At 45.7% G+C, this 17,177-nt stretch overlaps 1 protein-coding gene across 2 annotated transcripts in view; it reads right to left on the minus strand.

The window, feature by feature from the left end:
* The window catches only part of LOC142311403 (protein-glutamine gamma-glutamyltransferase E-like), a 141,736-nt gene that overhangs the window by 101,223 nt on the left and 23,336 nt on the right, over window positions 1-17,177 (minus strand). For both annotated transcript variants that reach the window (XM_075349792.1, XM_075349790.1), the window contains exons 2-3: window positions 2,740-2,925; window positions 343-549 (exon numbers count right to left, since the gene is read on the minus strand). In XM_075349792.1, coding sequence (XP_075205907.1) covers window positions 343-549; window positions 2,740-2,925 — 393 coding nt within the window. The remainder of the gene's footprint in view (window positions 1-342; window positions 550-2,739; window positions 2,926-17,177) is intronic.

Below are 17,177 nucleotides of genomic sequence, written 5' to 3' on the forward strand. Positions count from 1 at the left end.
GAGAAATGGTAGATCTGCAACAGACAAAACAGCGATTGTATCAAAACAACATCAAGTAGCTGCAGCTCAGTAAGTGATACATCTCTGGAATCAATGTCTCTTTCCCTACATCATTCAGATTACATAGCAAAAACCTGGCAACGGTTTCCATTATAATAACATACTTATCATGTAACTCTTATCTTTGGGTCACCATTTGTGAATAGAAGAATGTTGCTGAGCTTTTTAATGTGGAGAATTTATTTTAAGGCATTCTGCTCTCTATATCCAATTTTTATTTGAGTTACATCATCATCCTTAATGCTCTCAATACTATTTGATATTGCTAAAACCAGATTGTACCTGGAGCCCAGGGGTTGCAGATCAGCATAAACTCTCCAATGCGTCTAGTTGCTCCATTAGTCTGAATATTCAGAACATATCTCCCAATAACAGCATCAACCGGAGTGTTAAAAGTCACCGTAATGGAAGATGATGAAGTTCTATTTTTTCGTGCTGCCCAGCTCGGCCCTGAAGAATCTGAGAAAGTGTACTCAAGAAGGCCACTACCTGCGAAAATAAACATTAATGGTCATTAACGGTCACCCTCCAAAGAAAAAAGAAAAAATGTATGAAATCACACTTAATTAGTTGAAATGAAAGTTCAGCTTAGGAGTGAGTATGAGCGAACCCGAACTATAGTTCGTACCGAACATGAACTTTTCACTGAAGTCCGTGTCTGAGCTCAGCGTCTGGCTGCTGTTCAGATGCTGAAAAAAGTTTGCCAATCAAAAAGCATTTTGGCATGAGAAAGATGGCTTAACACTGCTGTGAACAAAGTAAATAACATTTTTTTAAACAATAACATGGTGTCTCCCCCCCTATTTGTGGGATGGCTGCTGGGTGCTATTTTGCAACTGAGAAGGGCCTTCCCACGTAAATAATACCAGCCCCCAGCTGTCTACTTTACCTTGGCTGGTTCTGAAAAATTAGTGGGAACCCAATGTCACTTTTTAAAATTATTTAAATAAATAATTTAAGAAACGGCGTGGGGGCCTCTCGATATTTGATAACCAGGCAAAGTAAAGCAAACAGCTGAGGGCTGCAACTCGCAACTGTCTGCTTTAACTGCGCTGGTTATAAAAAATTGGGAAGATCCCACGTCTTTCTTTTTTAATCTATTCCCTATCAACATTTGTTTGCAGAGTAATTGTTCTGCTCTTACCTACATTTTACTTACTTTTGCAGCCCCCTAGGCTTACTACAACCTTTTTCAACCATTTAACACACCAAATTTGGGGATCCCATAGACTTATTTGGGGTTCTGGGTTTGAGATCAAGTTTGGGTCATGTCCGCGTCCAGAAACAAACTTTTAACTAAAGATCTGCTGAACCCGAGTCCTGATGTGCACCAATTCTGGAGTCTTCCTTATTCATGAGCTGCTGACTGACAGGTTTCTCCCAAAGTGCAGGGAACACTGTCAATCAATGGTAGGCATGGGAAGTCATCTCCCATTATATAAAGTGAGTAAATATGCAAATGTGCTGCCCCAGGAGCGGATCGAACCGCTCGGATCCGGGCGTGGGGTCCGTTCGTGGCTCGAGGGTCTCCGGACACGGGGGCTTAGGGGCCACACTCAAATGTAAAAGGGGTATTTACAGGGGATTTGGTATAGTTCGTGACGCCACCCGTGGTGTACGGTAATTAGGAGTACCGCCGCTGCCATTGGGAGTACACAGGGTGATGGAGTGGGGCAGCTAGGTGACGTTGCCTTCCACGGGTAGGGACAGGCCCCGGGACTCTGGATGGTGATGCGGGGACGCAGTGCAGGGGTCAGTCGGGTACTCACTCAGCAATGAAGCAGACGCTGACAACAGGGTAAACCAAGTCTCTGAACGCCGTTGCCTCTCGAGGAGAGCTCGTCCGGGTCCCGTCCCCTACAGTGCTACTGGTGGTCTGTAACCTGCCTCCTGGCACTAAGTTTTAGATTGTCCGTTGTGGTCCGGTAGCTTGGAGCTATCCGGGCCCTGCTCCCCACTGTGGCTAAGTGAAGGAGCCTGCTCTCAGGAGCTCATGCTTGGGATTTCAGTGGGCTGCTTGCTAGGAAAGCCCTATACCCCTTGTTGCGCTAGTGCCCCGATCTCTGAGCTGGTGGGAACAGTCCATAAAGGCCCCATTCTCCTCAGGTTAATTGCCGGGTTGCCTGAAGCTTCTCCCCGACCTAGGGTCTGTGTACCCTGTCGTGCCTTCGGTCCCGGACCGGTGAGAGGACCAGTCTGCCGGCCATCCTCCTTGACGGGTTCCAGGCACCTAGCCTCAATCCCCTGCGACCGGAGGTTTGACTCCTCTAGGTCCAGACCACTGTCTGCGACCTAGTTTTCCTCTCCCTTGGTAGCTCCAACTCCCAGCTTCCTCAGAGCTCCTCACAGCTCGAGGGTCACTACTCAACTGACTGACCTTGACACCTCCCACCTTCCCGCCTGACCCCTAGGTGGACGGTCCTAATCCTGCTTAAGCAGCCCACTGGTGTGCCTGACAGGTGTGGTGCAAAGTGTATCTAGGATTTGTGAATGCTGATGGAGGCAGCACTGCAGGATAGCGACCCAGAACCATGAGGGGTTGAATACTGCACTAAAGAGAGCGGAGAGGACCCTGTGACGACCTGAATAGTCCAGGGGCCTCACACAAATATAAACAAAATACTCAGCTATGTAAATAAAATTTAAGGCACATTCAACATTATAAAACACCATTCTTACCTCTTGATGAAGTGGCAAGAGTAGCTACAAATTGCAGTCTATCACTATCTTTTAATGGTGAGCTGAAGGTCAGTGACACCTTGAAATCTTGACCTCTGCGTACAACCAAATTATTGCCTATGTAGGCACTGCAGTGATGAGCGGATTTATTCTCATCTATATGCAAGTCATAGTTGGTTAGTTGAGCTGAAAGACAAAATATGGCGTTATATTTATAGGATGTCAGAGCAGAATTCAGTGAAATAATTAATTATCGTTATTGTGAACCATGAAAAATAAGTTCATGATGCAATGAGTTGCTACGAAGTTTCAGGTCTCAAGGATGAGTCTGTTTTCTGTAAATGTATTAAACATTTTAGTCAAATCCACAAATTCTCTGACTCAGCATTAATGCATTAATGAGAGGTATATTATAAAGTTGTCAATGTGGGATTCTTGATGGGTCAGTAGTAGTAATTATATTGTATTACTGTCAATGACTTTAACATAGAGTGAGATCATATGATTACTTTAGTGCAACCTATCTCTTCAACTCTTATATGTTTTCCAATATGAGCCTTATAGTACAACATAAAATATTTTACAGTATGCAGCACCAAGAGGAATAAAAAGTTGGGAGGGGGGCACTATTACGTAAAAACTCGTTAAAGCACCACTCCAGCATCTTTTTTATTTCACCATTGCAGTGGTGCTTTTTTATTTAGAGGTCCCTGACCTTACTCATATACTCACCCTCTGGCGTCTCCTTTACCTTTTATCATTAACGGCCCTGTTGGCTACAGCAGTTTGCAACCTGCCGTCTAGTCTAGTGTTTCCTGGAGCAAGCCGGAGGACAATCTTCAATGCGAGTCTATGAAAGTCTTGTTCTTGTTCTCATAGATCTGCATTGAGAGCTTGTGACATAACTTCTGACTTCCGGCCAATTAGAAGTTGCAGTCACAAGATGATGCACTGGGACCAGAGCGACGTCGATAAAAGGTTAAGAGTAAGACGCTGGACAGTGAGTATATTAGTAGAGTCAGGGATGTAAGATTTCAAGCACCACTCAAGTGATGGAAAAAATAAAATGCTGGAGTGGTGCTTTAAGTCAAGTCAAACAGAGGTATGTGTCCACATATGGGTGTTAGTGAGCTCAGAAAAAACTGAGTGTCCAAGCAGAACTTTTAACTACATGTGGAATATTGCCATGCTCAGACGCAAGTGGGTAGCAAACTGTAGGGCCCACGTTTTCATGTTACCTCTTGCAACAGAAAAACATTTGGGGCTAAAGCAAAATATTTGTGAAAAAAAACAAACATTTTCAATATGACAACCTAATATTATCAAATTCTGTGAAGTATCTGTGGGTTCAAAATGCTCACTACACTCCTAGATAAAATCATTCAGGCGAGTAGTTTCCAAAATGGGGTTAATTGTGGGGGGTTTCTACTGTTTAGGTACCTTAGGGGCCCTGAAAATATGACATGGTGCTTTTTCCGCCAAATTTATGTTCCAAAATGTAAATGTTGCTCATTCCCTTCTGAGCCCGACTATTTGTCCAAACAGAGGTTTCTGACCACATGTGGGGTATTACCACGCTCAGAAGAAACTGGGTAATACATTTTGGGGCCCAGTGTGGTAGGCTATCCTTTGTAAAAGTTAAAAATTGAGGCTAAATCAACATTTTATACGTAATTGTTTTTTTTTTTTAATATTCCACTTTGTATTAATTCCTATGTAGCACCTGAAGAGTTAAAAAATTTCACGACAGCAGTTTTAAAAGATTTAAGGGGTGCTGTTTTTAAAATAGTATCACCTTGAAGAATTTCCAATATAAAGGTACCTCAAAGTCCATTTAAATCTGAACAGATCCGTAAAGAAACAGGTTTTGTAAATTTCTTGAAAAAAAAAATCAAATATTGCTGCTAAACTTTTAACCATTCTAACAGCCTAACAAAATAAAATGATGTTTGAAAAGTGATGTAGATGTAAAGTAAAGAATTGGAAATTGTATTTATTGATTATTTTGCACAGCATGACTAACTGGTTTAAGGATATAAAATTTAAAAGTTTGAAAATTGTGTTTTTATCAAAATTTTCACTGAAATTTTCACAAATAAATTAAAGAAAGCTAAATTTACCAATAACATAAAATTCAATGTGTCATGAAAAAACAGTCTCAGAACCACTGGGATCCATTGAAGCGTTCCAGAGTTATTATCACATAAAGTGACACTGGTCAGATTTCTAAAATTTGGACTGGTCATTAAAGGGAACCTGTCAGGTCCAATATACACCCAGAGCCAGGAGCAGTTCTGTGCATATTACTAATCCCTGCCTAACTGTCCCTGTATACACTAGCAAAGATAAAGAGATCTTTAGAAAAAGTATTTCTAAACATCTTTTACCGTATTCTAATGAGCGTGCGGCTTAGTCCCCTGGGTGTTAGTCCCCTGGCCAGTCAACCCCATTAGCATGTTAGTACTAGAGTTGAGCGATGTTCGAGGTTCGCCAATTTCATGTTCGAGTGATTTTGGGGGGTGTTCTAGATCGAACTCGAACTTTTTGCTAAAAGTTTGGCAGTTCGAGTTACGTTCGAGAACGGTTTGATCAGCAAAAGCATGGCTTTTCCAGCTACAGTGTGCAGGGAACCATCGCTGGCAGCCTGCGGTAAGCTGGTAACCAAGATAAACATCGGGTATCCAAGCAAAGTGCTTTGGTTAGTAACCCGATATTTACCCTGGTTACATGTGCAGGGAGCCGACACTTCCCCGCTCGGCTCCGCCTCCTCCTGCATGTATACACACACACACTTACACTCACCTGTCCCCAGCCATGCAGTCCCCGGCACTGACGTCCTCAGCGCCACATGGCCCCGCTAGGCTCCGCCCACTTAGCACTCCGCCGCCCGCACACATGTCCCCGCTAGGCTCCGCCCACCTTGCACCGCACACATGGCCCCGCTCAGCTCCGCCCACCTCACACTCCGTACACATTACCCCGCTAGACTCCGCCCACCTCGCACCGCACACATGGCCCCGCTAAGCTCCACCCACTTCGCACTCTGCACATATTACCCCACTCGGCTTACCTGCGGTGATGAAGTCCCGCCATCCTGCTGTCAGCGATGTCACTGTCTTCCATGGCCGCCACTTGTCAGATCTCCTCTCGCTGCCGGCCCGAGAAGGTGACTAGCGGTGATGTCACAGGCTCTCGCGATACTTGGCTGTGAAGGCGGCGGTCATTGAAGTCAGTGACAGGTCTGCTGTCAGCAGTGCAGGAGATCGTCACGCAGGTAATGTACCTCACTGACAGCAGCACTCATCATGCCCTGCAGTGACCTGGACTGACCTATTGATGTTAGCTCAGGTCACTGCATTGCTCTCCCAGCCAATGGGGAACATACTGTTCTTCATTGGCTGGGACAGTGACTATGGTATGGATCGTCATGGGAACGCCTTATTGAATTACAGCAGACCTGGATTTGTTTTTCATTCTAATAAATTGGTGAAAGAGGGAATGTTTTGGGGTGTTTTTTTAAATAAAAATTTGTTCGTCGTCTATTTTTTTTATTACTGACTGGGTTGGTGATGTCAGGTATCTGATAGACGCCTGACCTCACGAACCCCAGGGCTTGATGCCAGGTGACATTACACATCTGGTATTAACCCCATATATTACCCCGTTTGCCACTGCACCAGGGCACGGGATGAGCTGGGGCGAAGCACCAGGATTGGCACATCTAATGGATGCACCACTTCTGGGGCAGCTGCGGCCTGCTATTTTTAGGCTGGGGAGGGTCCAATAACCATGGACCTCCCTAGTCTGAGAATATCAGACCCCAGCTGTCCGCTTTACCTTGGCTGATGATCCAATTTTGGGGGGACCCCACATGTTTTTTTTAATTATTTATTTAATTTAAAATAACAGCGTGGGGTGCCCTCAGTTTTGGAATACCAGCCAAGGTGAAGCTGCCAGCTGTGGTCTGCAGGCTGCAGCTGTCTGCTTTACTCTAGCTGGCTATCAAAAATAGGGGGAACCCCACGTCATTTTTTTTTTAAATTCATTTTTTTTTGGTAAATACAAGGCTAAGCACCCCTTAGTGCCAGATGAAAGGCACCAAAGGGTGCAAAATTACAAAATGCAGGACAGTGGGACATTATGTGTCTTTCTGCCATTATAATGACAGAAAAGACTGATATGAAGTGTACAAGCACAGGAAAATTACCAGAGCGCTCTACGCTGTGAAAAGCAGTAGAAAATGGCACTGGAGTGAACATGTGACCGCCTCATGTAGGTTGAAGCTATGGATCCTGGGTAAATTTATGTATTTTCCCTCCTTCAGTTTTTTTGCAGTACGCCAAAAAAACGGAAGGCACACAGATGACAAACGGATGACATATAGACCGTAAACGGATGCCACACGGATGCACCCGTGAAAAAAATGGACCGTTTTTTGCGGACCGCAAAAACGGATCGGTCGTGTGAATGTAGCCTTATTCTGATCTGTCATTTATAAACAGCAGGCAGAAATAAGTGAATAGCGCCCCCCAGCGTCAGAAAATCTCCGGGCTTTCAGGGGGTAGCTGAGACCCTGGAGATCATGATTCAGGCCGTTTTTTCAGGTCCCCGCTCACGTGATCACCGGTTTACACTGTATACCGATGATCATGTTACAGTAAATGACAGCTCCGTTAAAAAATTATTTATCTCCCATCTGGCATGAACAAACATGTCAGATGGGAGATAAATCTCCTCCCCGGTCCCCTCCGGTCCCCCGGTGTCGCCAAAGTGCCCCCCCCCATGAAATCCAAGATGGCCGCTTGCACAGCAGCGCGCTGGCCGCATTCACCTTACTCCTCTGATTTCTGACACATGCAACAGAAAACTCCTCCCCAGGCCTTGCCAGGTCACCCCCTATAACCCCACCGGTGTTCACCGGTGTCCCACGGTACCTGTGAAGCGTTGATCCCCCGCAGCCCCCTCCTTCACAATAGACGCTGCCGCATGCACAGAGCGGCTCTCAGCTCAGCTTCCTGTGTTCAGACACAGTGAATGGTGGTAACCATGCATCTGTAAGCTACTGCAATGCCCTGTTACGCGTCCTAGCTTCAAACTGAAGTAGTGCGCATGACCCAAACTCCAGGGTCATGCACACTGAGCCGAAATCCCCTGTCGGACACGATGGCAGCTGGAGAGGTGAGTTTGATCATCCTGTGACGCTGCGTATTCATTAGCATGATAGCGCACCCACAGGGTCCCACAGGGGCATACGAACATGCTAATGGAGGTGACTGGCCGGGGAAATAACACCCAGGGGGCTAGTCCCTCGTTCGTTAGCATACGGCAAAAGATGTTTAGAAATACTTTTTCTAAAGATCTATTTTCTATGCTAGTGTATACAAGGACGATTAGGGAGGGATTAGCAATATGCACCCAGAACTGCTCGTGGTTCTGGGTATATTGGACCTGATAGTTTCCCTTTAAGGTCAAATTTAGCTCGATTACTAAGGGGTCAATAACCTCATTGATAGCATGCTAACTTAAGTAAGTCCAGGTATTTCACACTTGGTATTGAATAAATTAAGATGTTTCAAAAATTTTGTTTCCATTTTTTCATCAATTGCATATCATTATCATTTCTATCCTTGCCGTGATGTCCATAATTCCATGACTCTTACTTCTTGGTGTTGCAATATGTAAATATAGGTATAATGTTCTCAGTTTTGAAAAGACAAGTACTAAAGTGTCTCATTTCTGGACAATCAGTAAGTTTACTTTTTTGTTTTCTGGATATGTTCCAAAACCAGTGGAATTGTTGCTTCTCTACAGTTTGGGTTGTTGGGAAAATAACACAATCTGTTGATTTCCACTAGAGGTGAGTGAACCCATGGAGACTTGGGTTTGACGGATTTAGGTAGACTTTAGATAAAGTTTGGTTTGGGACCTGTATTTGACCTGAACCCCAATGGAAGTCAGTAATTGGGCAGTTCAGGTCTCCCCCCACATACAGCCAGCCATAAATAGAGCACTTCCGGGGGCATGTAGGGTTTTTTAACTTTTTTTGTTTGGTACACACCACATGTGATCATGCTGTTGTTACCGCAGTGGGAGCAGTTCAAACACTGCAAGTGGCTCGCACTGGGCTGGGTGCTGAGCATACCTGAGCACAGTGATGCTCGCACGAGTGGTTTGCATACGTAAAGCAACCAAGCTCCACACCCAAACTCTGTTTCTTCTTGTAAAGTCTGTGTTTGGTCCAAACACCCAAACACCGAACCTCGGGTTTGGTCAAATCTAGTTGCCACCAATAGTATCAATAAAGAAATGAGACTTAGGTGGGCTTTGCACATTGCGACATCGCAAGCCGATGCTGCGATGTCGCACGCGATAGTCCCCGCCCCCGTCGCAGGTCCAATATCTTGTGAAAGCTGGCGTAGCGAAAATTAGCGCTACGCCAGCTTCACATGCACTCACCTGCCCTGCGACCGTCGCTCTGGCGGCGACCCACCTCCTTCCTAAGGGGGCGGATCATGCGGCATCATAGCGACGTCGCACGGCAGGCGGCCAATAGCGGCGGAGGGGCGGAGATGAGCAGGATGTAAACATCCCGCCCACCTCCTTCCTTCCATATAGCCGGCGGCGGCAGGTAAGGAGATGTTCCTCGCTCCTGCGGCTTCACACACCGCGATGTGTGTTGCCGCAGGAACGAGGAACAACATCGTACCTGTCGCTGCACCGGCATTATGGAAATGTCGGAGGCTGCAGCGATGATACGATAACGACGCTTTTGCGCTCGTTCATCGTATCATCTAGGATTTACACACTACGACATCGCAAGTGACGCCGGATGTGCGTCACTTTCGATTTGACCCCACCGACATCGCACTTGCGATGTCGTAGTGTGTAAATCCTAGATGATACGATGAACGAGCGCAAAAGCGTCGTTATCGTATCATCGCTGCAGCCTCCGACATTTCCATAATGCCGATGCAGCGACAGGTGCGATGTTGTTCCTCGCTCCTGCAGCACCACACATCGCTGTGTATGAAGCCGCAGGAGCGAGGAACTTCACCTTACCTGCCGCCGGCTGCAATGAGAAGGACAGAGGTGGGCGGGATGTTTACATCCTGCTCATCTCCGCCCCTCCACTTCAATTGGCCGCCTGCCGTGTGATGTCGCTGTGACGCCGCACGACCCGCCCCCTTAGGAAGGAGGCGGGTCGCCGGCCAGAGGAACGTCGCACGGCAGGTATGTGCGTGTGAAACTGCCGTAGCGATAATAATCGCTACGGCAGCTTTCACTAGATATTGCACGTGCGACGGGGGCGGGACTATCGCTGCAGCATCGGTAACACATTGTTACCGATGTCGCAGCGTGCAAAGCCCGCCTTAGAGTCCCCACTAGATTTTTACTGCCTGTAGAAGGGCCAACCTTTGATGGACTATATTTAGGCCATCTTGACTGGAAAGTATTTTGATATAATCAAAATCAAACCTATAGAGTTGTTTTATAGATGGATTGAGGGTAAAATTATTATTTTTTGATAGAATTCATTGTAAAGAATTCAGACAGATTTATACTAATAATGGAAGATATAGACATGCTTATTCCATCTGTCTAGGTTAGGCCACTTGAGCAATAATAATAATAATAATAATAATTATAATAATAATATTAATAATAATGAAAATACATTTTATTTACATAGTGTCAACATATTCCGCAGCACTGTATAATTAAGCAGGCGACACGTACTGTTTTACCCTTTCCTAAACCTCTTTGAAATATTATTTCGCTCTCATATTTTATGAGCTGCATGTAATCGTCATCACAAAGTAGTAAAACCTTAATGGAGAGTTCATGTAGTAAACCCCTTTAATAAACTTTAAATACATTCATTATATTTTAGATATCATTTTAGTCATAATAGTGATGAGTATTTGCACTACAGTCCCTTCACTGTCTAAGGGTGTGAAAGAAAAAACTACTCCTGCACTTGGCTTCAGCATCAACAATGAAAGAGAGGCAGTCAGTAAGCTTGACTGACTCTCCATTCATACTGAGGATTTATTTCCCTTGTTCTCATGATCAGATGCTCCATTGATCAGAAATGGTTGATAGATGATAGGTTGTCATTTTATTCCAACACCTTCGCGACTATTTTGGGTACATAGATGCAACTTGAAGCTTCTTGGCCCAAACTGGTTATATGGCCTTCCATCTATCATGTACCGCACATGTAGCATGCTGTGGCAAAATTTGATCACATCCCAAGCCACCCCATTTACCATTTCTTTGAACTCTGGCAGGAGGTGATGTCAGAGGTGGCGGTGGTAGTGAGTGAAATTTAGGAGTCGGCCAAGACTGGAAGACATAAACCCAAATCCATGACTGTCTCGCTGAATCCAGGACGGTTAGGACGAGAGATGAGTTGATCAATTCACAGGACTCTGGTCCGGCATACAGGTCAGTAGTACCTGGCGGCTGGTACGGCAGGCTGCAAATTTCTTACCTTCATGCGTCCTTGACACGGATTTTGATTAGCCACACCTGGTGAGATGTCATCTGTGCATCATACTCATCTCTAGCTGAGACCTAAGGATTTCTTTTTCACTGCAGCCATTCACACTTTGCATTAATACTGTTTTTTTGTTTTCTGCTGGTGTTTGCCCAAACTTCACAATAGCAGTCTTCTTTGACTATTGCATTTCTGCTGCATTTTATGTATTTTCTCCTTTATTTGCGTTTTGGTGCAGATTTGAATCCGCTTTTTAATGTGTTTTTTATTGTACAGAAAAGCTTTGATTCTGCACTTAAAAAAAACTGTGTGATTTTACATACTTTTAAAGCTCCACATAGAAGACTTTAGAGAAAAGAAGTGTGCGGAATTTTCCTGAAATCACATCGGATTTGATTGGACAGTTAAACACAGCAGAATTTCTGTGCAAATAAAGCATCAGAAAAAAATGCAAGGATTCACGCTACATGTGAACACGGCCAGCATGTCCAAGCAAAGGGGGGGGGGATTTCACAAAAACTTTGCCCTCTGTGTCTAACACCGCTATTGTACTCTTGCAGATGGGGGCATTTTTTTCTAGAAGCTTGAAAAACAAATGTAAAAAAAACCACAATTGCATTTTTAACCCTTCATCCCCCAACCTGTTTCCACCTTCCTGACCAGGCCACATATTACAATTTTGACCAGTGTAAATTTATGTGGCAATAACTCTGGAAAACGTCATCATTTCCCAGTGATTCTGAGAGTCTACACATTGTACGTAATGTTATTGGTAAATTTTGCATGATATGATTTGTGTTAATTTATAAAAAAAAATAAAAAATGAAAAAAATGTACAAAAAAAGTGAAAATTTTGCAATTTTTAAACTTTGAATTTTTATACCCTTAAACCAGAGAGTTATATCACAGAAAATCAATAATAAATAACATTTCCCACATGTCTACTTTACATCATCACAAGTTTTGAAACATTATTTTTCGTTAGGAAGTTAGAAGGGGTCAAAGTTTATCAGCAATTTCTCATTTCTCCAACAAAATTTACAAAACCATTTTTTAGGGGCCACATCACATTTGAAGTGACTTGGAGAGGCTGAGGTGACAGAAAATACCCAAAAGTGACCCCATTCTAAAAACTGCACCCCTCAAAGTACTCAAAACCACATCCAAGAAGTTTATTAACCCTTCACGTGCTTCATAGGAACCAAAGCAATGTGGAAGGAAATAATGAAAATTTGACCTTTTTCCCCCAAACATGTAGCTTTAGCCCAAATTTAACATTTTCACAAGGGTAACAGGAGTAGAGATGAGCGAACCGGTCGTGGTTTGGCTCGAGTTCGGTTCGCCGAACGGAGGTCCCGTTCGAGTTCGGTTCGTCGAACGTTCGACGAACCGAACTCGAACTGCATAGGAAACAATGGCAGGCATTCACAAACACATAAAAACACCTAGAAAACACCCTCAAAGGTGTCCAAAAGGTGACAAACAACTCACAACACAACACAAACACATGGGAAAGTGACAAGGACATATACTCATGCGAAAACAAAGAGCTGGACAAGGAAAAAGAGGAGGACACACAGATATATGAGTATATGCAAGGAAACGTCGATGCCATTACTGTGCAACTTGAGCCCTGCTCATTTTAGGCTTCCAATCTGGATAAATTGACTGAGCTTGCCACGTACGCCTTGGGGATCTTGTCGTGTCCTGCAGCCAGCGTTCTCTCGGAACCTGTCTTCAGTGCTGCTGGGGGTCTGCTGGCAGATAAGCACACGTGTCTGTCCACTGACAATGTGGACATGGCTCTCAGAGGACTTTTCTTCCCCTGGGTCATCCAGGGGACGTGAAAGGCACGCGTATTTTTAAGAGTGCTTCATGCAAAGCATCTTTTTCATTTTGAAAAGGGGGATCAAGTGATGCCAGTCAAGTGGGGTGTGTGTGGCCCAATTAGTGGAAACGAGGGAGACTGTGGTTGGAGTCCCCTCGCTTTTAAAAAAAGAACCAAGATGAACACGTCATGGCTCTCAGAGGACTTTTCTTCCCCTGGCTCAGAAAGGGGAGGCGAAAGGCACACATATTTTTGAGAGTGCTTCATGCAAAGGATCTTTTTCATCTTGAAAATGGGGTCAACTGATGCCAGTCAAGTGGGGTGTGTGTGGCCCAATTAGTGGAAATGAGGGAGACTGTGGTTGGAGTCCCCTCGCTTTTGAAAAAAGAACCAAGATGAACTAGTCATGGCTCTCAGAGGACTTTTCTTCCCCTGGGTCATCCAGGGGACGTGAAAGGCACACGTATTTTTGAGAGTGCTTCATGCAAAGCATCTTTTTCATTTTGAAAAGGGGGATCAAGTGATGCCAGTCAAGTGGGGTGTGTGTGGCCCAATTAGTGGAAACGAGGGAGACTGTGGTTGGAGTCCCCTCGCTTTTGAAAAAAGAACCAAGATGAACTAGTCATGGCTCTCAGAGGACATTTCTTCCCCTGGGTCATCCAGGGGATGTGAAAGGCACGCGTATTTTTAAGAGTGCTTCATGCAAAGCATCTTTTTCATTTTGAAAAGGGGGATCAAGTGATGCCAGTCAAGTGGGGTGTGTGTGGCCCAATTAGTGGAAACGAGGGAGACTGTGGTTGGAGTCCCCTCGCTTTTGAAAAAAGAACCAAGATAAATGGCTCTCAGAGGACTTTTCTTCCCCTGGCTCAGCCAGGGGAGGCGAAAGGCACGCATATTTTTGAGAGTGCTTCATGCAAAGGATCTTTTTCATCTTGAAAATGGGGTCAACTGATGCCAGTCAAGTGGGGTGTGTGTCGCCCAATTAGTGGAAATGAGGGAGACTGTGGTTGGAGTCCCCTCGCTTTTGAAAAAAGAACCAAGATGAACAAGTCATGGCTCTCAGAGGACTTTTCTTACCCTGGGTCATCCAGGGGACGTGAAAGGCACGCGTATTTTTAAGAGTGCTTCATGCAAAGCATCTTTTTCATTTTGAAAAGGGGGATCAAGTGATGCCAGTCAAGTGGGGTGTGTGTGGCCCAATTAGTGGAAACGAGGGAGACTGTGGTTGGAGTCCCCTCGCTTTTGAAAAAAGAACCAAGATGAACAAGTCATGGCTCTCAAAGGACTTTTCTTCTCCTGGCTCAGCCAGGGGAGGCGAAAGGCACGCATATTTTTGAGAGTGCTTCATGCAAAGGATCTTTTTCATCTTGAAAATGGGGTCAACTGATGCCAGTCAAGTGGGTTGTGTGTGGCCCAATTAGTGGAAATGAGGGAGACTGTGGGTGGAGTCCCCTCGCTTTTGAAAAAAGAACCAAGATGAACAAGTCATGGCTCTCAGAGGAGTTTTCTTCCCCTGGGTCATCCAGGGGACGTGAAAGGCACGCGTATTTTTAAGAGTGCTTCATGCAAAGCATCTTTTTCATTTTGAAAAGGGGGATCAAGTGATGCCAGTCAAGTGGGGTGTGTGTGGCGCAATTAGTGGAAACTAGGGAGACTGTGGTTGGAGTCCCCTCGCTTTTGAAAAAAGAACCAAGATGAACAAGTCATGGCTCTCAGAGGACTTTTCTTCCCCTGGGTCATCCAGGGGACGTGAAAGGCCCGCGTATTTTTGAGAGTGCTTCATGCAAAGCATCTTTTTCATTTTGAAAAGGGGGGTCAAGTGATGCCAGTCAAGTGGGGTGTGTGTGGCCCAATTAGTGGAAACGAGGGAGACTGTGGTTGGAGTCCCCTCGCTGTGTTTTACATGATTTTCGAAGGGCATGACATGACTAAGAGGTTGAGTTTCATCATCTGCAACTTGTTGGCAACAGAAAGGCTGCCTTTACACCCTTTTGAGACCGAGGATTTTCGAGACCTTATGCCCATTGCAGTGCCCCAAGAGCCGATGGCCAGTCGTCACTCCTTCTCCAAGAAAGGCGTGCACGCGCTACCACAGCAGGTCGCACACAACCTCACCGATTCCTTGAGAAACTCTGTATGTGACAGGGTGCATTTCACCACAGATACTTGGACCAGTAAGCATGGACAGGGGAGTTACATGTTGCTGACTGGGCACTGGGTAACTATGGTGAGAGATGGAGAAGGGTTTGCTGTACAAGTCTTGCCGTCCCCACGACTTGTGTGTCAATCCTTCCTCTGTATGTACAAGTTCCTCCACTGCTTCTGCCTCCTCAACCTCGTGTGGGTCCTCCACCTCGGCCCAAACCCTGTGTGGTCAGTCCACCCTTCCTTGTAACTGCGCCCAAGGAATCCCACACACCTCCTTACTATGCTGGCAGCACAGCTCAAGGCCATCAGGCGGTCAAATGTTTACTTTGAAATGTAGGGGAAATGTGAGACACCGCTGAGGAATTGTGGACGGTTAGCTCTGGAGAGTGAGACCGAGTTTCATCAATGGTTGTCTCCACTCAACCAGCAGCCAGGGAAGGTCGGGTGCGACAATGATGCAAACCAGTCTGCGACCCTTCTTCAGGGCAATGTGACACACGTGCCTTGTATGGCTCACGTGTTGAACCTGGTTGTCCAGTAATTTTTAAAACACTATCCCGGCCTACATGGCCTTCTGACCAGGGCACGGTGTAACGCCTGCCTGGATCGACACACGCAGATGGGCTGTAAAGGATAGGCTAGAGGGAAGCCACTCACCAAGCTGGACACCCAGAACTCTGAAACCCTTTAACCCCTATACAGTGATTTGGAATTACACAGGGCCCAAGGTGATCAATACCTGTGGAAGGCTGCAGTTCCAGAGAATAGTAGTCATGCAGGGTCAAAACATTAATTGAGGAAGAGGAACAGAATGGGCTGGCCAGGACTTAATCAGAAAACAAGCAGAGGTGAAATGCGGATCGGCCAACGAGGTACATAAACAGCAAGCAGTAAAAGTAGTCACAGGTAACAAGCACACAAAATCATAAAACTGAACTGGGGGTAACAGTAACAAGAGGTTCATAGCTTTGTCTGGCAGTGGTCTGCAGACAGAAGGGGCCTAAAAAGGGGTGCGGTGTATTCCCATTGGTTGTAGCTGAATGATGGTACTTCATCTGTGAGATACCCACCACCTACATTCAGCCTGTGGTTCTGCATCTGTCAAGGTAACGCAGCCCAGTGGGTGAGCTTAACCTGCGTCCACCTGCACCGCTGGCATCGACTCCTTTCCCATCATCAGCACTATGCACGAAAGGAACACGTTGTCACCTTGCGACCGGAGTACAAATTGATTGAGTGGACTACGTTGGTGACTTAACAGCCGTGTGCGGCAATGATGCAAACCTGTCTGCGGCCCTTCGTCAGGGTAATGTGACACACGTGCCTTGTATGGCTCACGTGTTGAATCTGATTCTCCAGCAATTTTTAAAATACCATCCCGGCCTACATGGCCTTGTGCAGCGGGACGCTGCTATGTGCTCACTTTCATCCTTCGCACCCAGCAGCTCAACAACTTTCATCGCTCCTGAAGTCTTAGGGTCTGGCGGTTAAACGCCTGAAATGCGATGTTCCGACATGCAGGAATTTGAATCTGCACATGTTGCAGCGTCTGTGGCAGCACCGCAGAGCCCTGCTGAAATACGGTATGACGTATACCCTGGGCTAACTTGATCCAGAGGTGGTGCAGATCACGCTGCTGGAGTGGTGTCAGATCAAGGACCTATGCACCCTTCTACACAGTTTACAAATATCGACGAAGATCTTTAGCACTGGCGATGCCATTCTCAGCGTGACAATTCTGGTCATCTACAAGATGGAGCACACTGTATGCATTATTCGGAGTCAGGTGTTGGTCCAAGAGGAAGGGGAGGAAGTACAGGAGGAGTCATATGCAGAAGGGATAATAAGATCTACAAGGTCCAGACGGTGAGCGGCACCTAGGCAGAAGTCAAGGGACGGTGGGGGAGAGGGATTAACAAGGGCGCATAGTATCTGCAAAAATTGTTGAGGAAGGTGCAGGAG

The sequence above is a fragment of the Anomaloglossus baeobatrachus genome, chromosome 5 (genome assembly GCF_048569485.1).
Source record: "Anomaloglossus baeobatrachus isolate aAnoBae1 chromosome 5, aAnoBae1.hap1, whole genome shotgun sequence".
Lineage (NCBI taxonomy): Eukaryota > Metazoa > Chordata > Amphibia > Anura > Aromobatidae > Anomaloglossus > Anomaloglossus baeobatrachus.